The sequence below is a fragment of the Tiliqua scincoides genome, chromosome 4, assembly GCF_035046505.1.
Source record: "Tiliqua scincoides isolate rTilSci1 chromosome 4, rTilSci1.hap2, whole genome shotgun sequence".
NCBI lineage: Eukaryota > Metazoa > Chordata > Lepidosauria > Squamata > Scincidae > Tiliqua > Tiliqua scincoides.
In genome coordinates this window covers 188163789-188191545 of record NC_089824.1, presented here as the reverse complement: position 1 = coordinate 188191545, position 27757 = coordinate 188163789, and the positions used below count along the sequence as shown (strand labels likewise).

The following is a 27757-nucleotide window of genomic DNA, read 5'->3' as shown; positions in this document are numbered from 1 at the left end:
TTCCGTCTCCCATATCTTCAGGGTATGCCACTGGACTCATGGGAGGAGTAGACAGTGACAACAAACAATAGCTGGATGCTAAGGACAGCCAAAATTTATGAACCACTTATTTTAACATAAGTTGAGAGCATCTATGGAATGGGTGGAACATTTATGTGCAAATACTTATGCTTACTTAGCAGAGTGATGGTATGATCCAATGACTAAATGTGGGATCCAAAGCTTCCCCAAATTTGACTACATAATTATCCTACAGAGTTGTTTGTGTACTTCTTACATTTACACCTATTTTCTTTAAGAAATTCAGAAAAAAAAATTCATATAATTCCCAGGCAGTGTTCAATACGCGCAACAGGGCGCAATCCTAACCCCTTATGTCAGTGCTTTCCAGCACTGACATAAGGCCAATGCAGCTCTGAGGTAAGGAAACAAACATTCCCTTACTTTGAGGAGGCCTCCGTGAGTGACATCCAACTGCAGGATGCAGCACATGTCCCATTGGCACATCTATGCCTATGCTGGAAAGCACTGACATAAGGGGTTAGGATTGTGCCCTTAAACTCTACTTGGGCACCATTTGCTTTAGTAGTTGAACTATATCATTATTTGAGATGAAAATCCTCAGATGGATTCCCCCGCCCCTTTTTTGCCTATTTTTCATTGTTATGGACTTGCTAGTACCCCAGAGGCTTTAGTCATACTTTAGTGTACTTTAAGAGGCTTTAGTGATACTGCAAGTGCTGTTGAGACATTCAAATGCAGGAGCTGTTACTCCTTGTTTATTGTTAGTGTTGCAAGGTCGAGAGCAAAGTTCAAAAGCAAACTCAGTAGGCAAGAGTGGTGATCATCTGCAAGCTTTATTTCGTTGCCAGCAATGGGCTTCTCAGGGACTCCTGTCCAAAAGGAAAGCAATGAGAGCTATGTGGGAACTCTCAGATCCCTCAGAGAAAAAGCCCTGTTCTAGTGTGAGCCACTTGCTTATATTCAATTTTGGCTCCTTTGTTTGAGGAGTCTTACATTTCATTGGCTGGGGGTGTGACATCAGAGATGGAGGCTTTCTCAGGATTGGTCACAGATAAATTTATAAGCATTTGATTGATCTGTTTCAAGTTACAAGTTCCAAAAAAGGCAAATACATACATATTTCAAAAACCACTAGGTGGCACTGTTTACTCATTTATTACAGTACTAGGTTTGATATGTCTTTTGCAATTATCCCCTGACCTTGACAAGAGCCACATGCTTATCTCCAACATTCTTTGTATCAGACTCCGTGGGGCTATGTGCCAGTATTGTTTTCTTTAGTTGCAATCCCATATGTTTGTCTTAAAGGATGTTTAATGATGTATTGTGGTGTAATTATATTTATTTAATACAAGAAAACCTAACCTTTTATTGTAAATAAGGATTTTAAGAAACATTTCTCTTTATTTCAATTAAATCTAGCCCCTCCTGTCAGCTTTTAGGTCTGACAGAGATTCTCAGGAATGTTTTGCCAATTAGGGGCTTTTTCATAATATCTTGTTCCTGTTCAACTGTTTCTGCTGATGTCTGTATCTTGGAAAACTCTATTTTAATTAGCAACAGATTTACTGTCTCTGCCAAGGCCTTTCTTACTATTAAAAGGTTAGTGCTATCTCTCTGACCTGTGTACAACCTCTAGTTTTCTCGCTTCTTGCAATAATTTATTATTAATTATTATTATTAAATAATAATTAAATTATTATTAAATTAATAATTTATTATTGCAAGTGCCAAGAGATATGGCTTCCTGATTAATTGGTGCAGGGCATACTGCTTCCTGCCTCCCTCTAGTTCCTCTGTGTGTTGTATCTTATCTCACTTTAGGTTGTGACTTCTAGTTCCAATTAAAAATGACGGGTGGGCCTTGATTCCTTTGAAGTCTTACAGAGTAGTCTTATCTGTGAGGTGTTGTTTTCCTCACATTCCAGGTCTATGAGCTGTCTGTGAGGCTTCTGCTAAGGTTGCAATTTGAATTACATGGCTTGAGCATAATCTACACTTTTAAGCAATAACTATTAAGCAAGTACTGTGATCCCTTTAACATGAACCTTTGGTGTATTAACCCCTCCCAGTCTTTAATATATACATTCAAGACTGTATTTTGGTTAAACAAAGAACTAATAGAATAACAGGAAAGTCTGACTTATGTCTTAGAATCCAAAATGTTCTTTGTTCAGTTCCAGTTTAGATAGGTTGGGGGCCCAGAAAAAGGGAGTATGTGTGTTCCTGACTCCCTCTTCAGACACTGCCTTATCTCTCTGGCAGGCTGCCAAAGGCACATTCCTCTGCCATCTCAGCAAAACTGTCAGTTTGAAGCAGAGACAGAGAAACAAAATGGATCTAAGCTTCATTTTCTCCTATTAAACTGCTAAGCATGTGAACATGGAATATTAAACTAATAAAAATGTTTAATTAAATATAGCATTAACATAAGTAAACATTTGAACATTTCCCTATTAAACATCCTAATGATTTGCTCTGTTTAATGATTTGTTTTAACATGAATGGCTGGCTTCCATTAGCCTGTATCATTAGAACATCATCTTCTTCCCCTACTTGTTGCGAGGTCCGCAGCAAAGTTCAAAAACAAATTCAGTAGGCAAGAGTGATGATCGCCTGCAAGCTTTTATTCGTTGCCAGCAAGGAGCCTCTCAGGGACTTCTTGTCCAAAGTGGAGAGCAATGAGAGCTGTGTGGTAATTCTCAGTGCCTCCAGAGAATAGCAATGTTTCAATGTGAATCCTTGGTTTATATAGGATTCTGGCTTCTTTGTTTGAAAAATCTCACTGTCATTGGCTGGGGGATCATGACATCAGAAATGGAGCTTCTCTTAGGATTGGCTACAACATTACAAGGATCTGATTGGTCAGTCTCAAGTTACAATTCAAAAACATACATATTTTAAAACCACTAGGTGGCACTGTTTACCCACTTATTGCAGAACTAGTTTAGATTCTTCTTTATTAAACAATGTAAGCTCTCTATAAACTAAACCTTTGGTTTTCTGTCATTCTCAGTATGTATATTAACTCAATTCAGTACCAAACAAACTGAATTCTTCCTGCAAACAAGGATTTTTAAGAGACTTTCTCTTTGTTAAATTCTGCTTTTGCTGTTAACTTGGTGCTTCTAATGATGTTTTCCAGATCAGGAGACACGCTTAGGAATGTTCTTTTGCTTATCTGTTCTTGTCTCAGCTGATTTGTAGGTGTTTGGATCTACCAAGCTCTGTCTCTGTCTGTCAAACAAGATAGACTGTCCTTTACATTAAACTTTTTCTGAACCCAACTATCTGCTTTTGGTGCCAAGGGAAAGACATAAATGTTCTGGTCACTCCCTAATTCTCTGTATGTTGTTTCTTATCTGGTTCCATTAAGGTGACAGGCATGATATAGTCCTGGTATAGATAGATACTTTATTTACGGTCATCCGACCAGCTAGTCACAAACAACAAAACAAAATACACAGAATTAAAACCAACACCCCGTTACACATATATAAAATCATAAAATCAGAGATTTACACTCTCAATCATCCTGGTATGCCTTTGCTTTATGATAAGAATTCTAACTGTGAGGAGTAACCCTATACTGCATTCTAAGTTCATGAGCTTGTTTGTATTACCTTTGATTAATTGTGCTACATCTACTTTTCAAGGCTACTTTGAGGCACATCTGAGACTTAGTCTTTTCAATTTAGCTCTCACCACTCTGTGCATTTCAGGCTCTGATCAAACTATTTTCAACAGCTAAAATTCACTCTTCCTTATACATTGCTAATCCCACTCTACAACTATTAACCTACATGCTAGCTTTTATTTGGCATTTCTATGAACCTTGGTGTGTGGTTTTAGCAGCTTCCAGATACCTTCTTCTGTTAATTTACAACTCTAGGGCATTACTCATTACACATTAAGAGTGCATAGGACTCTAAATGCAGGGAATTAGAGGACAAGTCCTCTCATGGATTGAGAACTGGTTGGAGGCCAGGAAGCAGAGAGTGGGTGTCAATGGGCAATTTTCACAATGGAGAGAGGTGAAAAGCGGTGTGCCCCAAGGATCTGTCCTGGGACCGGTGCTTTTCAACCTCTTCATAAATGACCTGGAGACAGGGTTGAGCAGTGAAGTGGCTAAGTTTGCAGACGACACCAAACTTTTCCGAGTGGTGAAGACCAGAAGTGATTGTGAGAAGCTCCAGAAGGATCTCCCCAGACTGGCAGAATGGGCAGCAAAATGGCAGATGCGCTTCAATGTCAGTAAGTGTAAAGTCATGCACATTGGGGCAAAAAATCAAAACTTTAGATATAGGCTGATGGGTTCTGAGCTGTCTGTGACAAATCAGGAGAGAGATCTTGGGGTGGTGGTGGACAGGTCGATGAAAGTGTCGACCCAATGTGCGGTGGCAGTGAAGAAGGCCAATTCTATGCTTGGGATCATTAGGAAGGGTATTGAGAACAAAACGGCTAGTATTATAATGCCGTTGTACAAATCTATGGTAAGGCCACACCTGGAGTATTGTGTCCAGTTCTGGTCGCCGCATTCAAAAAAGACATAGTGGAAATGGAAAAGGTGCAAAAGAGAGCGACTAAGATGATTACGGGGCTGGGGCACCTTCCTTATGAGGAAAGGCTACGGCGTTTGGGCCTCTTCAGCCTAGAAAAGAGACGCCTGAGGGGGGACATGATTGAGACATACAAAATTATGCAGGGGATGGACAGAGTGGATAGGGAGATGCTCTTTACACTCTCACATAATACCAGAACCAGGGGACATCCACTAAAATTGAGTGTTGGGCGGGTTAGGACAGACAAAAGAAAATATTTCTTTACTCAGCGTGTGATCAGTCTGTGGAACTCCTTGCCACAGGATGTGGTGCTGGCGTCTACCCTAGACACCTTTAAAAGGGGATTTGACAAGTTTCTGGAGGAAAAATCCATTACGGGGTACAAGCCATGATGTGTATGCGCAACCTCCTGATTTTAGAAATGGGTTATGTCAGAATGCCAGATGCAAGGGAGAGCACCAGGATGAGGTCTCTTGTTATCTGGTGTGCTCCCTGGGGCATTTGGTGGGCCGCTGTGAGATACAGGAAGCTGGACTAGATGGGCCTATGGCCTGATCCAGTGGGGCTGTTCTTATGTTCTTATGCACAGTAGCCTGTCAGTAGCAGGATCTGTAACATTTTTCCAAATGCAGTCACACATCATGATGTTGCTTTTTGGTAGAATACATACACAAGGCTCTTCTGACATGAAACTTCCTGATTGCTTTTCCTAGTGCATATTTTGGTTCTTAAAGAAAGCCTGTTTAGATCTAAAATTGTTTTCTATTTAGAAGCAGGTATTCAAGTTTGAAAGTGTATTTTAAAACAAACCTACTCTGTTCAGCCTAGCTTCATCCATCACTCTGACAATTGGCCTGATAGCTGGTAAATTCCAGACTCTTTTGCTGATGCTTTTATTGCTTAGCAATAAAACATCTTCTGATTTACGACCTGTGCTAGCCTGCACTTTTTAAACTTATTCAGAGAGGGTGAAATGGAGTTCATATGTTTTAAGCATTGCTAGACATAATTTTCTATTTCTTAATCCATATAAGCATAACATTTTGTTCTAAACTAATTCATTCATTGAACACTTCTCTATCAAGCTGCTCAACTATAATGTGTGAGCATGGCATTACATTGGCTTTCACTGAACATTTGGTCTGTTAGCATAAGTTTATTTGTGTTTGGCTTCTACCAGCTTGCATCATACCGACTGGTAAACAAAGAAATTGACTGGACCCTAAAGCCCCAGTTCCCAATCCCACAGGTCACACCTGGTTAACATCTACAGGCTATAAAAAGCAAGGTCATGCCAACCCTCTTTGTGCATTTGCCCAAGTCTGATGTTGGCAGTTGTATAATAAAAGCTTTTTCAAATCTGTTAGAAGCAGGAAAGCTGCCTGAGAAGCAGTTGGCCCACAGGGGAAAGGGGAGATACAAGGGAACTTGGAGATTGCAGAGATATTAAATGAGTTCTTTGCATCTGTCTTCACGGTAGAAGACCTTGGGCAGATACTGCTGCCTGAACCGCCCCTCCTGCGTGTCAAATAGAGGTTAAAAAAGACATTTCAGATCTAATTGACAAATTAAAGATCAATAAGTCACCAGGCCCAGATGGCATCCATCCAAGAGTTCCTAAGGAACTAAACAATGAATTTGCTGATCTTTTGACTAAAATATGCAATGTGTCCCTTGAAACCAGTACAGTGCCAGAGGATTGGATGATAGCTAATGTCACATTGATCTTTAAAAGAGGAAGGTAAGCAGACCTGGGAAACTACAAGCTGGTCAGCCTAACATCTGTACCAGGTAAAATAGTGGAATGCCTAATCAAAGAACACATATAAGAACAAGCTTTGCTGAGGGAGAATCACCATGGCTTCCACAAGGGTAAGTCTTGCCTCACAAATCTTTAAGAATTCTTTGAAAAAGCTGATAGGCATGTAAGGTGCAGGCAAACCCATGGGTATTATACAGGGTGACCCAAAAGTAGGTGGACAGTAAATGATAACATTTATTCCACCTACTGTCCACCTACTTTTGGGTCACCCTGTATATCTGGATTTTCAGAAGGCACTTGACAGGGTCGCTCACCAAAAGTTCCTGAGCAAACTCCACAGGCAGGGAATAAGAGGGCAGGCTCTGTCATGGATTAGGAATTGGTTGGGGACTAGGAAACAGAGAGTTCATGTCAATGGGCAGTTTTTACAATGGAGAGAGGTGAAAAATGTGTGCCCCAATGATCTGTCCTGGAACCAGTGCTTGTCAACTTGCTCATAAATTATCTGGAGTCAGGGATAAGCAGTACACTGACGTTGGTAGGGGGTGCGGGGGGTACGGGCCGCACCGGGTGATGCGCTGGGGGGGTGACGCGCCCTGGGGGGACGCACTAACATCGCGGCATTAGGAGCTACCCCATCGTGTCATAAACCGTTGGATGCGGTATGTCCTGTGGAGTGCAATGCAAAAAACATAATTGAAATCGCTCCTTTCCTTCAAAAGTTATGGCCAAAAAGCCGGAATGAAAAAATGCATGGAGCCCTATGGAAAGTGAAAGTGAGCTGTATTGCGCGTTTACCCGCGAGCAGGCGAACTTGCCATAGTGCATCAGAAAGGACAGACTGAGAGGAATCCAACAACACCAGAATGGTCCCGATCCAATGAATGCAGCCCCCAAAAACACAAAAGGGAGAAGGAGGTCCCTGCCTCCCTCCCAGCTGCAGTCTATTGAGCCCTATGGAAAGCGAAGCAGCCTCATGGTCGCATTTCCTTGTGAGTAGGCAGACGTGCCTTGGCTGGTGGTCAGGCCAGGCAAAGGGAAATGTGAGGACACCAGAAGGGTCCTGATGGGATGGAGCTGGAGTGCAACAAATGCTCCAGAAGGCAGCCTCCCCTCCCCACTAAAAAGGACAAAAAAAGAGGCTTGAACTGGTAAGGGGAAAGTTTTCTATTTTGCACTTGTAAAGCCAGGAGGGTTTTTATCTTGATGTGCCTGAAATAGAAGAACTTTAAGCTGGGCACTGGGGAGGGCTGGAAATCTCACTGATTCTTTTGGGGGGGGGGGTGATTGCAGGCAGGCTACAGAGTAAGCTCATTGACCACTATGGGACTTACTTCAGAGTAGACATGCATAGGATTGGGTTCACAGGCTGCAACCCTACCCACACTTTCCTGAGAGTAAGCCCCATTGACCACAATAGGACTTACTTCAGAGTAGATTCACTTGGTGGAACAGGACTGGCTCCCCCTTATTTAATTATTTCTTTTATTTTAATTTAATTATCTATAATTATTTATTTTAATTTGCTTGATGATGTCACTTCTGGCCATGACATCACTTCCAATGGGTCCTGGACAGATTGTCATTCTAAAAAGTGGGTCCCAGTGCTAAAAGTTTGAGAACTGCTGCAATAAGGTGTTAGTAAGTTGACACGGGGTGTGTGTGTGTGTGTGTGACTCTAGAAGTTTTCAAAATCACTAAAATCAGAGTTTGGAGGACTAATATCATCATGTTATATATCAATCAATGCGTAATTTCATGCAGAATGCAATGAAACAAACCACATTGAAATATCTAACAAAAGGTACAGCCCAAAAACCAGTGGGGCGGGGCAATGGTACATTACCATGCCCACCACCTGAGGCGTCACCCCACCCACTGCATGGGGTGACGTGCAGGCCTCCCGCACCGGGTGACACGAATCCTAGTGACACCACTGAAGCAGTGAGATGGCCAGCTTTGTGGATGACACACAACTTCTGGGTGGTAAAGACCAGAAGGGATTGTGAAGAGCTACAGAAGAATCTCTCCCTACTGAGAGAATGGGCAGCAAAATAGCATATGCAATGTAAATGTGAAGTAATGCACATTGGGCAAGAAATTAATACTTCGCATATACGCTAATGGGATCTGAGCTGACTGTGATAGAACAGGAGAGAGATCTTGGGGTGCTAATGGACAGCTCCATTAAAGTGTTGACCAAGCGTGAAGCAGCTGTGAAGGCAGCCAATTCCATGCTCTGGATAATTAAAAAATATTGAAAAGAGGATTGAGAATAAAATGGCCAATATTATAATGCCATTGTACAAATTGATGGTAAGGCCACATCAGGAGTGTTGCATGCAGTTCCGGTCGCCACATCTCAAAAAGGATAAAGTGGGACTGGAAAAAGGTACATGAGAGCTAAAAATATTCTACACCTTTCCTTGAATAAGATGCAATGACAAAATAACATGACTTTTGACTGAACAGAATACAGCAAAACCAGTGTACTCCTGCAAAGTTAGCAGAACTCAAATATTTATTATTTATTATAAAATATTATCAGTTTGCATAACAAGATATTTTATAAAACACCTCAAAATCAGATGTTCAAAGAAAAAATGTGGTTTCAAGAGACATTCTGAGAACAGAAAAAGAACAAAGTTACTTGCATAATGTAATCTGTACATGAGATGCCCCTTTCAGTCCATTTTTATTCTTTATTTCTATAAGTTTCTAGGACATTTGATTGCAATGCAAATGTTGATTCTTCATGGATGAATCAGGCTTATTCATTTAGAAGTCATCCCACTGAATAAAGTGGAACTTACTTCCAAGTAAACAGCTGTCAATTTATACTTGTTCCCTACTTCTGGCACGTTTCCCTTTTTGCGCATTCTCTTCAGGATGTTCACGCTTCAGTCTTGTTTCCATTGGATCGTCCATGTCACCTATAAAGCAGAAAGAAAATAACATCCTATTGGTGTATGGCTGTTCAGAAATACATGAGCAAAGTGGTTTCAGTTTAAATTTGTTAAAGATGGAACTCTCTGCACAGAAACAAGTCTCATTTAAGTGCAATGCCAAAAAATTACGGCTGTGCAGGAGATGTATCTGTAAATAAAATAATTATTTTTGTTCTAATTTTAATTAAGCTCAGATCTGAGCATCCCTGTGGAATGCCAGAGGTCTGGGAGGACAGTGAGGATATGGCAGAGGCCTCCTCTGTTGATCCTAACCCCCTGCTAGGCTTGTCCCACCCTCCGTTCCACCCTTTCCCCCCAAAAGTGCCCTCTCTTGCCTCTAAAACGTCCTCCCACCACCCTGTCCCAGGTCACTCAGTGGCATACTTACCTCTGCAGGTGGGCAGGCATCAGGCATACAGCATCAGCGGGGTAGCACAGGCCTTACTGCTGGCACTGCTTACTCGTGCAGTGTCATGAATGTGCTTTATGGCAAGTTCCTGACACCTTCAGCAGGCACAGAGGCTGCTGCACTGGCTGAAGGCGCAGAAAGGATTGTGCTCGCAACATGAGAAAGCATATTTCACAAGCTGAACGTTTCAGAAAGTTTTTACCAGCCTTTATGCCATGATGCATGAAACAAGCACCGAAATTGAAACTGAGTGCAGACTTCAGCATTTTAAGAACATAAGAACAGCCCCACTGGATCAGGCCATAGGCCCATCTAGTCCAGTTTCCTGTATCTCACAGCAGCCCACCAAATGCCCCAGGGAGCATACAAGATAACAAGAGACCTGCATCTTGGTGCCCTCCCTTGTATTGGCATTCTGCATAGCCCATTTCTAAAATCAGGAGGTTGCGCATACACATCATGGCTTGTAACCCATAATGGATTTTTCCTCCAGAAACTTGTCCAATCCCCTTTTAAAGGCATCCAGGCCAGATGCCATTACCACATCCTGCGGCAAGGAGTTCCACAGACCGACCACACGCCGACCACCACACACACATTTTGCTGTTTTTTGTTTTTTTTAGTATTTTTTAAAATAGTCCTCAAGCTACAAAGATAGGTTTCGAGGTATGCAAGCACTGGTGAAATCTCTGAGGCCAAAAAGGGACTGAACAGGATTTATAAATCCCCTTCCCATGAACAGAACATCCATAACAATGCAGATTTGTGTCTTTTCCTTAATGTGTACAGCAGGTTTTGGGTTATCTTGGTGCAGGTTTTGATTTTTTTAAAGTGCAAAATATAAAAAGGGGATCAACTATATTGTCATTTTAGTCATAGTGATTACTACTGGACTTTCCTATTATTTCAGAACCAAGAGAAATCTACAATTCCTGCCACAAAGACAGCCCAGCACCTGCCAATGGACTCATCCCGTCTTCAAAAACCCATTTTACCTCTTGTCAGCTGAGCTGTTTTATATTGCTCTTCTCTGACTTGTTTCATCAGCTGCAGATTATGATTGCTGGCTTCTTTGTGATTTACCATAGGAAAAGGGTAATCTTTACCTAATGCAAAAGAGAGAGGACATGTTTGAACAATAGTTAGTCTGCTGTCTAGGGGACCAGCAAAGACATGAATGCAAACCAAAACATTGGCTTGTTCTCCATACTGTAAAACACAATGTATGAATAAGGTACAGTTGAAGCTATGTCAACTAACCAATTCATGCGGAAGTGGGGAAGGGCATACTTCTCCCCCCCCCCAACCCAGTAGTGAAAGGAGGGTAGCTCTCAAACCAGCACAGCAGAGCCTTCAGAATGGCTGATGGGTAGCAATGGTCTGGTTACTTGAACATAAGAACAGCCCCACTGGATCAGGCCATAGGCCCATCTAGTCCAGCTTTCTGTATCTTACAGCGGCCCACCAAATGCCCCAGGGAGCACACCAGATAACAAGAGACCTGCATCCTGGTGCCCTCCCTTGCATCTGGCATTCTGACATAGCCCATTTCTAAAATCAGGAGGTTGCGCATACACATCATGGCTTGTACCCCGTAATGGATTTTTCCTCCAGAAACTTGTTCAATCCCCTTTTAAAGGCGTCCAGGCCAGATGTCATCACCACATCCTGTGGCAAGGAGTTCCACAGACCAACCACACGCTGAGTAAAGAAATATTTTCTTTTGTCTGTTCTAACTCTCCCAACACTCAATTTTAGTGGATGTCCCCTGGTTCTGGTGTTATGTGAGAGTGTAAAGAGCATCTCCCTATCCATTCTGTCCAAACCCTGCATAATTTTGTATGTCTCAATCATGTCCCCCCTCAGGCGTCTCTTTTCTAGGCTGAAGAGGCCCAAACGCCTTAGCCTTTCCTCATAAGGAAGGTGCCCCAGCCCCGTAATCATCTTAGTCGCTCTCTTTTGCACCTTTTCCATTTCCACTATGTCTTTTTTGAATGCGGCGACCAGAACTGGACACAATACTCCAGGTGTGGCCTTACCATAGATTTGTACAACAGCATTATGATATTAGCCGTTTTGTTCTCAATACCCTTCCTAATGATCCCAAGCATAGAATTGGCCTTCTTGGAAGCTGTACTCTCACTGTTACCCAGGGCAGTTCCACAGCTGGAACTGTGGACACTAACCCTTGCAAGGCAGACATCAGAAGTGAGGCAGTGCTGTTTCTACAGTCAGGGTGATCAGATACAATGGAGAACAGTGTGCCTAGACCTTTAACCAGAGTATAGAGGAGGGAATTTTGGCAGGTGTAGCTTTTTAAAGCCTTCCATGTTGAGCTGCACCTGCCAAAATGTTCTCTTCTAAACAGTGGTTAAAGGTATAGGCACTCTGTCCTCCATTGTAACTGGCCACCCGGGCTACAGTGAATGAATGCTTTCCCACAGGAATAGAACCTCCAACAGGAGCTGAGAAACATACACAGCCCAGAAAAGCCTTGAGGGACCAAAGTCTTTAGTGGCTGTGTCCTGAGAAAGAGCTAGGAAGAAGGAGAACAAGGATTGATAGAAATCTGTCTCTTTCCAACTGTGTGAGGGAGGAAAAACAAAGGCTCCAATCTTACTCACACTTACCTGGGAGTAAGCCCCATTGACTACAATGAGACTTACCTCTGAGTAGACATACATAGGAATGGGCTGTTTTGAGCATTACCTATAATGCAGTCTGCTTCTATCTGTGCTTCTTCTGGTGCTGCCCAAGGTTCATAGATGTATTTAGAAGGAAAATTCTTCAGCACGGGGAGATATTTTCTGAAAAAAATTAATTGGTCTGTTTTATTCCTTCCATCCTGTAGATACAATTGTTACAAACTGGAGAAACTCTAGGTTGTTATCATTTATTACTGCACTGAGGATCATATGTCTTTTACCTGACTCTGTTGAGACAGATCCTAAATAATGTGAAGAATTGATAATCTGTTCAAACATTAGTCAAGTGAGCAGTCTGAGCAACAAATGAAATGTTTACTTCTGCCCAGCCCACGGGTGTACACATTTGATCCCTGTTGCGTATATGCAACATTGGGCAGCAATGGCTTAAACAGGATTCTGAGAACCTTAATAAACAATAATGCAGTAAAATGCAGAAAAGGATTAGGATCAAGCAGATTGATGAGCACTGAATGAAGGAGAGTGATCCACCTTGGGTGCTTACTCACCGGATGTACTGGCCTTCTGGATCTGTGCGCTTGCCAAAGCGTACAGGGCAGAAAATGCGAGTGTACTGGTGAAAGAAAGCACTGGCTGACAGCCACATCCAGTTCCCTGCATTGATACTGTAATCTGCATCCAGAAGCAGCTCTTCAAACACCTGTAGTTGATGAGAGTAGCAAAAACTAGATATGGGGGAAAGACTAGGCTACACTGCTTTCTCTTCACATCTGGTTTTCTATGTGGAGAGATGTGGAGGAGCATGAAGTCATGTGAACACCCATGTGTGAAGTGTGAAGCAGGACAGCCAAGCAGTCCCAGCAACTGCCAGACCTAATTCTTATTCAAGTTTGCTTAATGTTTTTCACTTCAAACAATCTTGTTGGCAACCTTCAGTCTCAAAAGGCTATGGTATTCCGCTCTGAATGGTGGTTCTGGAACAGCGTCTAGTGTGGCTGAAAAGGCCGATTCGGGAGTGAGTAAAAACAATACTTTTATTCTAATAAGAACAGTGTATGCAACAAATGTCTCTCTATTTTCCCAGGGGATAGCTGGCATAAAAAAGCATTGCTATTTTCTTCAAATCCTCTAAAGGTTTGTAATTCAAAGGAGTATTTCAGAGTACCAGAATTAGGGGCAGAAGACAAAACGATGACTGCAAACCTGCATGCCTTCTTCCCAACTGATCCAGAGGTCCCCTCGTGTCAAGAAGCAGGCAACAGCATGGCGAGCAAAATGATGTATCCAGCCTTCCTGATGGAGCTGAGTCATAATGGCATCAATCCAGGGAAATCCTGTCTTTCCCTAAGGAGGGCAAATGATGTCAGTTCCTGATCCACTCTGTTACCATGCTCTCCTTCCTTCCTTTTCCTCCAAGAAAAGTCACCATTCCCTCTTTATGTAGAGATGAATTGTTGAACTGAAGGAAGAGTAACTCTTCTACTCAACATTTTAAAGGTTGAGGATTCGGTTGCCCTTTCTTAGCTTAGGTGGGGATGGGGGAGGACAATAGCAACAAAAAACAATTATCATACAACTTTGGGAAATGATGCTTGCAGTGGGGAAAGAAAACAATAACCATGAGTTTGATTCTCACCTTTGTTGCCCATGGCTGTTGTGCATATAACATATCTACTTTTACTCTTATCTAAGCCCTACATAATTGATGGTTCAATCCTATGAGGCCTTGCACTGCTGGAACTACTGTTCTGGCAGCACAAGGTCCTTCACAGACATGCCATTTTGGGCTACGGCTGTACAACGGCTGTGAGTACCTGTGGCTGTGCACCAGTGGTCTGCCCGTGACCCCTGGTGCAAGTAAGTCAGTTGGGGAAGAGGGAGGAAGGCAGGGTGTGTGGGATGGGATGGGGAGAAATGGGGCAGAGACTGGGGCTGGGAGGAAGGACGATTGAGGCAAGGAAGGGGTGGTGTTGGCGAGAGCAGCGCTGCTGATATCCTATCCCCCTTCCCAGTCTTGATCCTCCCTCCCAGGTCCACTTGAACTTGCACCAGCAAAATCGCTGCCATAGATCTGAGTAGACCCAGCAGCGAAGTGAGGGCTTAGCCCCAGACAAGGGAACAAATGTTCCTTTACCCAGTAGGCACCTCCAGGACAGGCACCCCTACAGGATGCAGCACATGCTCTGGTGGAACAGCTGCATAGCCTGAGGGGGGTTTCAATAGGATTGGGCTGCAAGTATAAACTGAGAGCCCAGACTGTCACAAAACAGGCTGGAAGTTTAGCCTCTTCTCGGCCATAATCTGAAATATTCTCTGATTGTCTTATCGAACGCTCTGGTACCGCATTCAAAAATCAAGAAATCCTCTTTTACCAATCCATTTTGGTCTACCACAAAGCATTTTTTGACTTATTATTTTGCCTCTTATACGACAGCAATCAAATTTAAATGGAGTTAATCATTTTCCATTAAATAATTCTTTATAATTCTTGGAGACAGCCACAGGAGATAATAAAGCAATGATGTTCTAGAAACTGTTACATGTCTCTTTCATTGCTAATCATGTTGTTCTACAAATGGCACTGTCTGTTCTGAACCCTGTCCTGCAGAGGCACTAAGGGTAGCCAAAGAATTCCAGAAGCCTGCAAAATGTCTATTAATTGCACTTCTTTTGCCATATCTTACTGTTTTCCACTTATGGAGCTTTTCTGCATCTTGGTACCATTTTATTTGAAGGCAGATGGGATTCCCAACCATTTTGGTGAAGTTGGGTGTTGAAGATGCTACTGTGTAGAAGAACTCTCTCCACAGCAGCTGTCCTTGAAGAGATACTGGTGGCAGAGAATGATTCTTTGACTGCAATATGAACAGAGAAATATGGAGAACCATTGTTGTTTTATTGTTCTTCCTGTTGCTTGATTGCATGTTTTTGTTTTCTATTTTGACTTTTTTTTTTTTTTACACTTTGTGAGCAGCCCCAAAGGCACTTATGATTAGCTCAACTAGTTCTAATGTTTGATAATAATGAATGTTTTGGTACTGGAACAGCAAGTTATAATTTTCTTTTTACAATAGCTATTTCTATATCACTAGGTCTTATCCTACCACCATCAGTCCTTAAGACAGAATCATGCATTTTACAAGTACAAAGCAGATGTATTTAGTAACCTCACAAATCAGGCATACGGAAGGCTGGCAACAAATATAACAAATCACAATGTGTGCCTTTTAAAAATCTATCCAAACAATACTTCAAAACAGTACAAGAACTCATCACACCTGAATGTTGTGGGAAAGAGATGCTCCTTTTATAAAAACAATTTTACGTTTGCTGTGTTTGCTTGGTTAATGCACACTCATTCATGAAGCACTCTTACCTGAGCATAAATTTTTGACAGCCTGTGAAAAAAGGTCCGAACGGATAAACAGCCAAAGCTGAAATAGGGGCTCAAACCTGTAGTACTTGGAAGCAGAGAATTTGGGATAGTTCTTGGCTTTTTAAACTTTGCTACCCAGCCCTAAAAAGAGGAGTGCAAAGGAAAAAAAAGATATGAAGCAAAAGAATTTATTCAATTAATGTATACTGCCTACTACAAACAGGATGATGATAGATGACCTCATCTACACCATATCTGTGCCCCAAATGAAGAACAGCTGTGTACTGACACACTTGTACAAGGATGGGCTGTTGTTCTGTGTGTAGCAAGTGTATAAACACACTGCCATAGTGACTCATCAGATGCTCAGTAAGTATACAGACTGCTTGTATCATGCAGCCATAGCAAGATGTGCTGCTATGATGAGTTCTAGAATTAGTTTGTTTCTGCTGTAAGATGCAATTTTAGCAAAATGCTCACAAACTTTTAGTAAGTCAACAGTAAGATTTACCAAATGCCCACTACAAATATGTGTACAATTATGTACAATAAAGAAGAGAGTGGGAGACTTGCTAAAAGAACTGGGGCATCTTCTAGAATCTAGAAGACTCTAGATGTCTTCATGTATGATAGCTGTGTAAGATGAAAGGTATGGACTCCTACTGCATTAAACATCTCTGTCTAACAGAGCAATCTATACCATGTTTACTTGGACCTAGGTTCCATTATGTTCAATGGGGTAATGGGCAGACAACTGCAGGCCTAGATAATTAGAAAGACCCCTGACTATCCTGACTAGCAAATGTTGCGAGCAAGGGCAGGTCCTTCAGAAATGAAACTGACCTGGTTGTTCAGGTGTTCTTTGAGTTGTAGAAGTCCTGTAGTTTCCCCACCTCTCCAAGGTGACAGGTACTCTTTGGAAATCCCCAGATCCTCAGGGAGAGGCAACCTGTACTGCTCATCCAGGCCCTCTTCAGGTAGAGGACTCAATTTTCTAAGGAAAAAAAGGCTTCTTTCAAAAGATTGTAGCAGTGAGGAGGTAAAAAGAAGCTTTCTCATCTAACTTGCAGCTAAATGAGATCAAACGTGCCATTTTGCACAGTTAGCAGGGGTTAAGCAATGTGCAAATCAGAGTTCTCACTCCAACTAATAGAGGATTTGCTCACTCATGGCCTAGGATAGAGGAGAAGGGTACTTAAATCACCATCATGGTGACTATGAGTTTACATAGAAATCAATAGATCACACCAGCCAAAGTTGTTTTTCTGGTTCTCTGGTTCATGCGTCTTTAAAATAATAGTGTCCCAGCCACACCCAGAACATATTTACAATGTAAAATTGACCTGATTTCACTGACAGAACTCTGTGAAATGTAATTTCCTGGGGATGTTTAACTGAGAAGTCTCATATTTTTAAATAAAAGTACCATACTAATTACTATAGGACACAATTCTGCCACTGTTACTGTTAGGCATATTTCATTGGTGATGGACTAGGACGGGGTCTCCAAACTTTTCAGTACATGGGCCACATCGTATATTTTACACATTTTTGTGGGCCGAAGAAAACCAGTTTTATAAATAAATGAAATTTTAATCAATTGATATGTTTTACTTGGATCTTTTTCTCTAATCAGTTCGATATGATTCAGAATAAAATAGAAATGTGACAATTGCAAAGAAACAATGTTAAAATGTCAAACATTAGCAAAAAAAAAAAAGAGCAATAAAACTATTTTAAGTTGTTGTGGACTGGACGTGGCCCCCAGGTCATAGTTTTTGGAGACCCCAGGTCTAGGAAGTTAAATATACGCTTAGTTCAACTTCTGTCCCAGTGAAACTGCAGGTACTTAAAAAGTGTTTCACTCTGGATTGTGATCATTAATATAATATTTTTCTTCACTACAGTATAAAAACGTAATCTAAAAACCCAAGTCAAACTAATGACAAAATAATGAAACTAGAGTTCCTAAGAATTCTTACAGAAGCCTCAATGATTTAAAATAAGTTTATGGATATCCCCTAGTTGTGTTTCCACGGATCCTGGAAAATTTGATTGGTGCTCTGCCCCTGCAGCTGTAACCAGTGGTAGAGTGAGATGCAAGTGCGAAAAGAGTTCACAAAGCCACTGCTGAAATGCCTCAGAGCTTTTTCCTCCTTTGTTCACAGAGGGGAGGGGGTTAGCTTTCACCTGCACCCTCCTCCTGCCAAGTGGCTGCCTCCCCTGCCTAGGCTATCCAGGGGGTTCCCTGGAGCAGTGGCATTGCTAGCAGGCTGCAGGGGGTGCAGGCCTCACTAGGTGATGCGCACAGGGGGGAACGCCTCTATTGGCAAAAATTTTTTAAATCTTGACATTTTTGAATAATACTGTCATTCAATGTGCAATTTCATGCAGAATGTGATGAAACAAACCTTATTGAAATATCGTTATTCTATCAAAAATTATAACCAAAATACAAGCAGGGGTGGGGCGATGGTACATCACCATGCCCACCACTTGGGGCACTGCCCCGCCCACTGGATGGGAAGAGGTCCATCATGGGAGTAACGTGCTGGCTCCCTGCACCGGGTGACACAATCCTCATGACACCACTGCCCTGGAGCTCTCTATCTTCTGCCTGTTCTCATCATAGACCTGTAAGGGGTTTTTGCAGCTCTTCCTGGTTCCCATGCAGGCACATCACTCCTGCCACCTCTATGGAGCCTAGATTTTGCTGCTTGGTGCATTTTTGCATGGTCAGGGCTGCCCCTGTTCCACTCCCATCACTGACTGCTCTCTTGGCCAGAAAAACAGTGATTGGGCAATTTCAGACATTTGTACATGCAGCATCAACTCACTTTTTTGTATGTCACAATATTCATTAAATTTGCAGCCAAAATGGCATGAAACAAAATAAAATCTTGCACAACATGCCAGTACACTACAACATCAGTTACCATTTTCTTGAGATCTCTGTTTAATAATAATGATCAAATCATCTATCTTGTATGTTTCTCTCGAATGCTTTAAATAATCCAAGTGTTGCAACACAAGAAAGATTTTTCAGATTTTGCGTCATTCATAAATTCCTGAGTTAGCAGTTTTCTCAGCAATTATCTTGATGTTACAAAAAATAATTTTTTTAAACAGAAACAAATGTAATTCTACCTCAGGCTCTTTCATATATACCAGGGCATGGCCAAACCATGGCTCGCAAGCCACATTTAGCTCTTTGATGTACAATGTACAGCTCATAGAAATATGTTGGCTGAACCTTTTTTGTATCACAATTACAATAAAAGATTCAAAAAAATTCAAACTTTATAATTATTCACCTGTTATAAACTGAGAGTTAAATGTATATTTAATGTTCATGGTGAGTAAATATATTTAAGAATTTAAATGTTTCGTAAATATTGTGGCTCTCATACATCTCTCTTGCAGCTCTCAAATATCTGAAGTTTATCATATGTGGCTCTTAAGCAAGTCTAGCCACCCCTCTATATACCTAAGGATGACATTGTATTCTTAAATCACACACAACATTGCTTTTTTCTACCACAGCCTAGAGATCAAATTATGTCGTACAACAATTGATAGTACAGTGATGCATTTGACACTTAAGAGAGCAAGAATGTCTTGTGCTAGTGGTAGAACTGGTTCTTACTGGGCATCCTCCGCTGCAACTTCTTGTACAGGCATCTCAGGATCTCCAAGCAGAGTCAGAATATGAAGAAACCTCTTGTAAGTCAATGGAGCTATTCCTTTGTTTAGTTCCACAATCCTGTATAATACAAAACAGTATACAGTATGAAGAGAAACCACCTGCAAAAGAAGGCTTCAGTGGACAGAATTTAGCCACATAATAGCACATGAATTTTTCTTTAATATCGCCTAGGTCAGTGTTTCTCAAACTGTGGGTCATGACCCACTAGGTGGGTTGCGAACCAATTTCAGGTGGGTCCCCATTCATTTCAATATTTTATTTTTAATATATTAGACTTGATGCTGCTATGGTATGTGCCTACATTTGGAGAAATGTTACAGATCTGTACTTTGAACAGGCTACAATGTATATGCTTTTAATAATGCTAGTGAATGGGACTTACTCTAAGTGTGGGTAGGATTTCAGCCTAGGATTGTTCAGGATTTTAGGATTTCAGCCTAAAAATGTTCCTGCTTAATGATGTCACTTCCAGTCATGACATCACTTCTGGTGGGTCCTGACAGATTCTCATTCTAAAAGGTGGGTGCCAATGCTAAAAGTTTGAGAACCAGAGGCCTAGGTCATATACTTAACAGCTAGAAACTTGCTTGGTTACTATATTAAAATTTCAGAATTATATAAAAGGAGCCAGCATTACATATATTTTTAAACAGCCATATTGATAGGCCTGGAAACAGCCTTGCTTCTTTACAATATTGACAGCTTCTGCCATACTGTTATAGGCAGTTTAGAGGACAAAGAGTAAATTGCTGAAAGTTTGCTCCCATTCTAATATACCAAATGTCTAACCTCTACATTGGACACATTTTAATCTGTGTACAAAGTACTGCCTTGAGTGGGTAAGGATTCTGCATTATTGGGAATAAATGAATAGGGCACGATGTATATATATTTTGCAGACTTTACTGAAAATGCATGGAAGCCAGAGATGGAGCAGGAGGATGTGAGCCTCCTGCCCCATTGCACGCTGACTTTTCCTTATTTGCTGAAGGTGTGCATAGACCTATTGTATTCTGTTTACAGATCATAACTGCACATTCTGGACTATGTCTTTCCTAAGGTTGGTTTTATACCAGATCTGTACAGATGTCTTATCAAGAGAGATATAACTTCTGGAAAGATTTCTATTTCACTGTCAAAGATGGTTATTGGCACTGGGTTATCCTACCCCACCCACACTGTTTGAGTGTAATTGATACAATGACCATTGTTACAATGACCGTTGTTGACCCTTCCCTTGCTTCCTACCATGTTGGACCTGGCCTTCCAACAACGTGGACACTACCTGAAAAGCACATCATGCGAGCTAGGCACAAGTCAGTCAGAAATCCCATGTTAGACACCTATGCAAAACACTTGATATTTGTCCATATGCCCCACATTTCTAACATTTACTGCTAAAATCTGAAACAGACAGGGAAGGGATTCATGTTCCAATTCCATATACCGTCCATAAAAAGATCTGAGCCCAATATAGCCCACCCCTCAAGGAAATAACCCTTCATCCTCGAGGCCAGTTTCATACCGGCTGACATCGTATAAAGTGTGTGCCACCAATGAAAATACTTCAAATCCCATTTCCTTTCCCATATCTTGGATAGTCCTCTCCATCTGCTTATAAAATGGTTCAATTTCATTATCCAAAGTCACTTGGGAAATGTTCCACTTTTGAACATGCTCCCGCAATACAGCCTCATACTCTCCCTGAATAATCCATAGGCAAGAGTTCAATTTCTTTAAGTTTGACTGCAGATCTTCCAGGCACTGCAGGAGGAAATGCCAACGCAGAGTTCCCATTTTAACTGCAGATGTCAAAAACTTCCTATCGAGGATGTAGACTGGATATACAACTTCAGAAGACTTCAGCGCTGCTAGCAGAGTGGGGTTGTCATGCAGCCGGAGTCCTTTCCGGAAAAGGTGAATGGTCCGATGAGGCATGCTGGAGGAGACCTGGGGGGAGAAATGTGGCTAGAGTTCAGATCTGTATTATCAGGAAAAGAAAAACAGAAATCTGAAAAACTGATAGCTGTGGATAGAGATTTCATTATACTTGGAGCAGAGGAAACTTGAGAGAGCAAAGCCAGGTAGAATGTACAAACATGTCAGTTCTCATTACAATCACAGTGGAGATTGTGCTAATTTACTTCCCAATGCGATGGGCCTTTTATGACACCGTATTTCCTGATATGGTCCAGCAATGGTACAAAAATCACACCTCTACCAGGACAGTTGCAGTTGCTGCTACAAAGCAGCAGGAGCTCTGTCCCCTACTGCCACAGAACCCAGGTTTCAAAATGGGGGGGGGAGAAAGGGTAAGGAGGGGATTATCTTAGCGCCAGGATCTTATCTACTCTTTCCCAGTCTGTCCCACCCCTTTCCTCTCCTCAGACTTATGCCAGCTTTATAGCTGGTGTGGGTTTCAGGAGACCCACAGGAAGTCAGAAGGCCTATGCAGAGGTAAGTAAAAAAGTTTTTTTTAAAGTAAAAAAGTTTTTACTTAAAAAAAAAAGTTTTTACTTATCTCCAATTCCCTTTGGATGCTCTCCATAGTATGCAATACAGGCTGCATGCTATGAACTAGCGGGAGATGGCACTGGGCTGTTAGAGAAGTATTCAATAATGCAAACTAAATAAGGACCCAGTCCTAAACATCCTCAGTGCTGGCGCTGAGCTCCAGAGCTGGCCCTGGGTGTCACAAACATGCCATAAAGCACGTTATGGCACCCAGAGAAGAGGGGCTACCAGTTTGAGCCTCAGCGCTGTATGGAGGGCCAGTCTGTGCTCCAGCAGCACAAGCCAGTGATAAATAGTTTTGGGGTGGAGAGAGACAGGGAGTGGGTAGGGAGTGGGCAGAATGGGATGGGAGAGGGCAGGACAGGAGGGACTGTACTGTACTGTCAAGTCTGAACTGCAAAATAGCCGGTGCAGACTTGTGAAACCCCATTGCAAGGCTTGGGGCTTTCCCCAGGAGAAGTGTACAAAAGTGGCACTGGATGCAGCAGTAGCTGTTTTGGCACCACTGTACCCGTCAGAGTCACTGGCTTCAGGATTGGGCTTCCCATAAGGTAGATTCCCAAATCAGAAAAAAACTTTTTTACTGTTAGCGATAAGCAGGAAATTCAAACTCTTCCTCTGTGTCTATAGAAGCATAGCATTGAGACTCCTGAGAAGTAATGGTACCAGTGTACTGTGCTTTAGTCAGACTCCACCTGGAATACTGTGTCCAGTTTTGGATCCTGCAGTTTAAGAGGGATATTGACAAACTGTAGTGGACCCAGAGGAGGGCAACTAGGATGGGGGTGGAGACCATGTCCTATGAGGAGAGGGTGAAGAAGTTGGGCATATTTAATTTGGAGAACAGACCAGAAGTGACACTATAAAGATCTATAAATTCTTGAGGGGCTGTCATGTGGAAGACAGAAGATTTGTTCTCAGTTGCTACAGAGGGTGAGAGGAGGACAATCAGTTTAAATTACAACAGGAAGATTTCAATCAAATTGTACAAAGAACTTTCTGATGGTACAAATTGTTGGGCAGTGGAACAGCTTGCTTTGGAAGGTGATGAACTCTCAACTGTAGGAGATCTTTAACCCATTTCTGCCCAGCCCACAAATATACACAGGGACATTTGGTCCCTGGTGCATATATGCAATGTTGGGTAGAAATGGTTTTTAAGCAGAGACTGGATAGTCTAAAACCATTCTGTTTCCCCAAACTTTTAATTAACTGCAATGAGTTTTACAGCCTTGTTGCACATTACATTTGTGTTCTGCCTTTCTTGCACCATTTAAAATCAATGTGCATGGGGTTTCCTGGTCATCACCTATCCAGACATTTACCAGACTAGACCTGCTTAGCTTCAAAGTGGCTGCATCATCTTCCCTCAGGCCTTTTATACTTCATTCCATTTACTGTTGCATTATAGCTCACTTAGCTTTTGCATAGTGAACAGGGCTGGATTGCATGGAAGTTGGCCATTTATTAACTTAACAAACTTGTTTATGTACTTTTATTTTTCATTTATTTTGGTGTGCAAACTGCATTGTGAACTTTGTGCAGAAAAGTCCAATATGATAAAATAACAATACAGGATTGGGTATCCCTTATCTGAAGTGCTTGGTACCGGCAACATTTTGGATATCAGATTTTTCGGTATATCAGAATACGTGCATGATAGATCTTGGGGATGAGGCCCAAGTCTAAACACAAAATTCATTTATGTTTCGTATACCCTATTTATACGCATAACCTGATGGCAACTTTATATAATATTTTAATAGTTTTGTGCAGGAAACAAGGTTTGTGCATGAAATGCAGTTTGTGATTTAATTTCTTTAAGGCAAAAAAGTTTTTTTTTTAAAAGAGCTCAAAAAAGTTCCGTATTTCAAATACTCCATATTTTGGAAATCGGGATAAGGGATCTCCAATCTGTTCTAATCTGGATAAGGATGCCCAACTTGTACTATAGTGGGGAGAAAAAGTAAGAAAGAAAATGACATTGAAAAAAAAATTGCACAATCTTAGCAAAATAAATGTACATTTTTTTTTACCCAATGTCATTTTCTTTTTTATTTCCTCCCTGCTTTATTGGGTCACACTGTAAGCATGAGCTTCTGGGATGTCCAGAGGAACTGCAGGAGACAAGAAAGGAGGAGGAAGGAGTTCCTCTGGGTCCATCAGGGCACCCAATCCTTCCCTGCTGCGGGGCTGGGGCTGGAAAATGGAAAGGGTTGCCCAGTGGGGTGGTCCAGTCCTGGTGTTTCTGAAGGAGAAGCGAGAAGAGGGGCGGAGAGAAGGAGACGCCTCCCCTCCCCCAGGGCTGATTCTCCTACAGTGCGGGGTGGGGCGCAGGCCCGACCCCTCTTATGCCACTGCCGCAGCGCGCCCATGAGAATCATCCGCCTGTGCGCTGCACGGAGAGGGCAGCAGGGATTCTGTTGCCTGACCGGGAATAGCCCATTCTCGCGGGCTCCTATGCACTTCTACTCAGAAGTAAGTCCTATTATAGTCAATGGGGCTTACTCCTTCGTAAGTGTGAATTGGATTGCAGCCTGGGAGAGATGCCTGGCAGGTCCCGCCAGTCTCATTCTTGATCTAAGGAGGGGAGGGAGGCAGAAGGGACCCTGGGCGCGCCCGCGGGTTGCAGTACAGTACCTGCTTGTCTCTGCAGCCGTTCAAAGGGCCTTCCGCCTCATCCAGGCTTCTGATTTCCGGCAACAGCTGTTCGCTAGTCCGGGGATGCGGCACGGAGCGTAGGGAGGGACGTTTGGGCTTGCCCTGCTGCACTGGTGGTGGTGGGAAGACTCTGGTGGTTGCAGTCCTGTGTGTGGCTGCCAAGGAACAAAGTCTGCAATCCTATCCACACTTACCTGGGAGTAAGCCCCATTGACTATGATAGGACTTACTTCTGAGTAGACATGCCTAGGATTAGGCTGGAAGCTGCATGCAATGGTGGTGCAAATTTCTAGGGGAGGAAGTGCCATCTAGAAAACACATACATGCATAGACACAAACACATGTCCTCAAAAGTAGCTCTCCACTGAGTTCAGGGTTCAGTAGGACATCTGATCCTAGGTGTGTGTATGTATGTGGGCACAATCCTAACCAGATCTATTCAGGAGTAAGTCCTATTTTGTTCAATGGGGCTTACTCCCAGGTAAGTGTGGATAGGATTGCAGCCTGTATGTATGTATGTATGTATCAGGGACATGAGGTGTGTGGGGAGACAGGTGAGGCAGAGCCTCCCCACCAGAGTCCTTTGAAAAGCACCACTGCTCTGCTTCCCCTGGGGGCTGGGGATAAGAATAGGCCCTCAGTTTGGCTGTACTTGTCTTAAGAGAGGTGACTAAACAGCCACCCGGTAGATGGGACTCGTTAGCCTGGGAAGGCAGCTCATCTGAGAGAAGGAAAACTCTGATCCCAAACCTCCACTGCCTTGTGGATACATCCAGTTGTGGAAAAGGCTTCAGGAGTCAACCTCGAGGCAAAATCCGGAGCCGGAGTCCCTGAGGCAGTTCATGGCTGAACACAGTCACGTTCTGGCAACTCCTGTGACACCGCTGGAACCAACCGTATTGGCCTCTGCCTTTCCATTGGACCATTTCAGCGACGTGGAGAGAGGGGATTTGCTGCATGGGTAACAGCCTATCCTCCATACCTACTTTACCCAGGCTTCGCGCACTGGAGAGCACACTCTGTTCCAGAACCATCAATCAGAGCGTGACACCATAGTCTTCGAGACTGAAGGATGCCAACAAGACTGCTCTGCACATGGGTTGTGAGTGCTTGCACACCTCACACAGCAGCGGCACTTACATACATACACATGCCTAAGATCAGATGTCCTACTGAACCCCGAACTCGGTGGAGGGTTACTTTTGAGGACATGTGTTTGGACTGGGGTGCTGCTGTGTGCCTCCCAGAGATTACTGTGGACAAATTGGGTAACCGTGTCTTCTGTAGTGTTGATGCTTTTTTGGGAACTGGTTTCCTATACTGACAATAAACAGAAGTCCAACAGTAATTCTGTCTACTCTCTTTAGATGGTAGACCTGCATCTGACACTTCACACAGACACTTTTCTGAACTTCCCAAATTCCTGCACATAGTATACTAGTATATTGGGAGAGGACTAGTCTGGAACCCTTTGATACAATGTTTCATTTTCTACATCCAGGGAATCTCTTACCCAGCAAAGCACTGCCAGATGAACTGGGAGAGGAGGGATTGTCTCTTCCCATATTTGTACCTGGGTAGGTAGTACTTCCAAGAACCAGATCCAAGAAAATGTATTCTTATATGAGGCCTCAAATTGTTCTATAGGTCATAGGTTTTATTTTTTTTTTTAACCACTAAACCAATGAAAGTGAATGTAGGAGTATGTAAAAGTTCCAGCCTCTTAAAGGGTTATGTAAACCTTCAGTGTTTGCAAACTGTTATGTCAACTGAAATTCTAGCCCAATCCTGTTGGGGCTGGGCGGCAGCAGAACTCATAAAAGACACTCCAACAGCACGCAAATGCTGTATATCATTTGTATATCATTTTGTATTGTTGCTTTTGATTTTTATTACTGTTTTATATTTCACATGTGTTGGAGGTTTGTGATAGGCTATTTTAAAAGGCAATTTTTAAATGTTTAATTTTTATATTGTTTTATGATGGTGAAATTGTAATTTGTATACAGTATTTTGTTGGCCACCTGGGCTGCCCACAGCATGGGGGGAAGGTGAGGTATAGATGTGTTAAATAAATAAATAAATAAATAAATAAATAAATAAATAAATAAATACAGTAGAACCTCTTTAAGTTGACCACCCAAGGGACTGTCACTGGAGGAAATTGGTCAACATAGGGAGGTGGTCAACATATGGGGAAAAAGGCATTTAAATATCATGTTTAGCTCCCAGGACAACAAATGCAAGGCCAAGTTATTATTTAGATTGGTTTTTTAAAAAGCTTTATTGCAAATATCAATGAGAATTGATCCTCTTGTGATGCTTACTATTTATATCATCTATATCAAGAAACAGAGACTAAACAGCCCACAATCAGTGTTTAAAAAAAACCTTGAAAATTCATAAACTTAAAAAAATTGTAAGTTAAAAAAATACTTGGTTTTATAGCAGACAGGCAGACCAATGCTATCCCTTGCCAGCCGATAGCATGTAGCATGTTACATAGCCCCAACAGCTAAAAAAACAAAACAAAACACTTTACTTAGGCTGTCTGGCCTCCACTGGGTCTCCTCAGATTCACTAAATGCCAGAAGGTGTTTGTTATGGTCCCTCACTAAAAGCTGTTGAGAAAACTCCACAGTCAGGGAATAAGAGGACAGGTACTTTCATGGATTGGGAACTGGTTGAGGACCAGGAAACAGAGAGTGGGTGTCAATGGGCAATTGACAAAAAAGGTGGAGAGGATCTGTCCTGGAACTGGAACATCTTCATAAATGATCTGGAAACAGGGATAAGCAGGGAGGTGGACAAGTTTGTGGATGACACTAAACGTTTCTGAGTGGTGAAGACCAGAAGAAATTGTGAAGTGCTCCAGAAGGATCTATGCACAAGCAGCCTCATGTCCCTCACAACTTGGTACATGTTCAGTACAATCGGCAGCCAGCACAAGTCTGTCAACTATGTGCAGTGTGCCTACCTATAAAAACCCTTTCGCACATGTGCTAGCAGGTGTAGGGGAGGGATTGTCGCATGGCTTCTTGCTTTTCCAAGATGGGACAAACCAGACAAAACACAGGCCCACAGTATCACGTTCAGTGGGCAATTTACGGAGGGTAAATTAATATCTGT

At 42.3% G+C, this 27757-nt stretch overlaps 1 protein-coding gene across 1 annotated transcript; it reads right to left on the bottom strand.

Annotated features, from left to right (window-relative positions):
* Window positions 1-8932: 8932 nt before the first annotated feature.
* On the bottom strand, window positions 8933-24677 carry LOC136647568 (cryptochrome-1-like). The gene is made up of 11 exons (XM_066623188.1): window positions 24608-24677; window positions 20979-21403; window positions 19394-19510; window positions 16591-16741; window positions 15748-15888; window positions 15056-15226; window positions 13575-13715; window positions 12920-13071; window positions 12415-12512; window positions 10701-10811; window positions 8933-9281 (listed from the first exon to the last, which is right to left on the bottom strand). The coding sequence occupies exons 2-11, from the start codon at window positions 21389-21391 to the stop codon at window positions 9184-9186; spliced, it is 1593 nt and encodes a 530-aa protein (XP_066479285.1). The 5' UTR covers window positions 21392-21403; window positions 24608-24677; the 3' UTR covers window positions 8933-9183.
* Between the last annotated feature and the right edge of the window lie 3080 nt (window positions 24678-27757).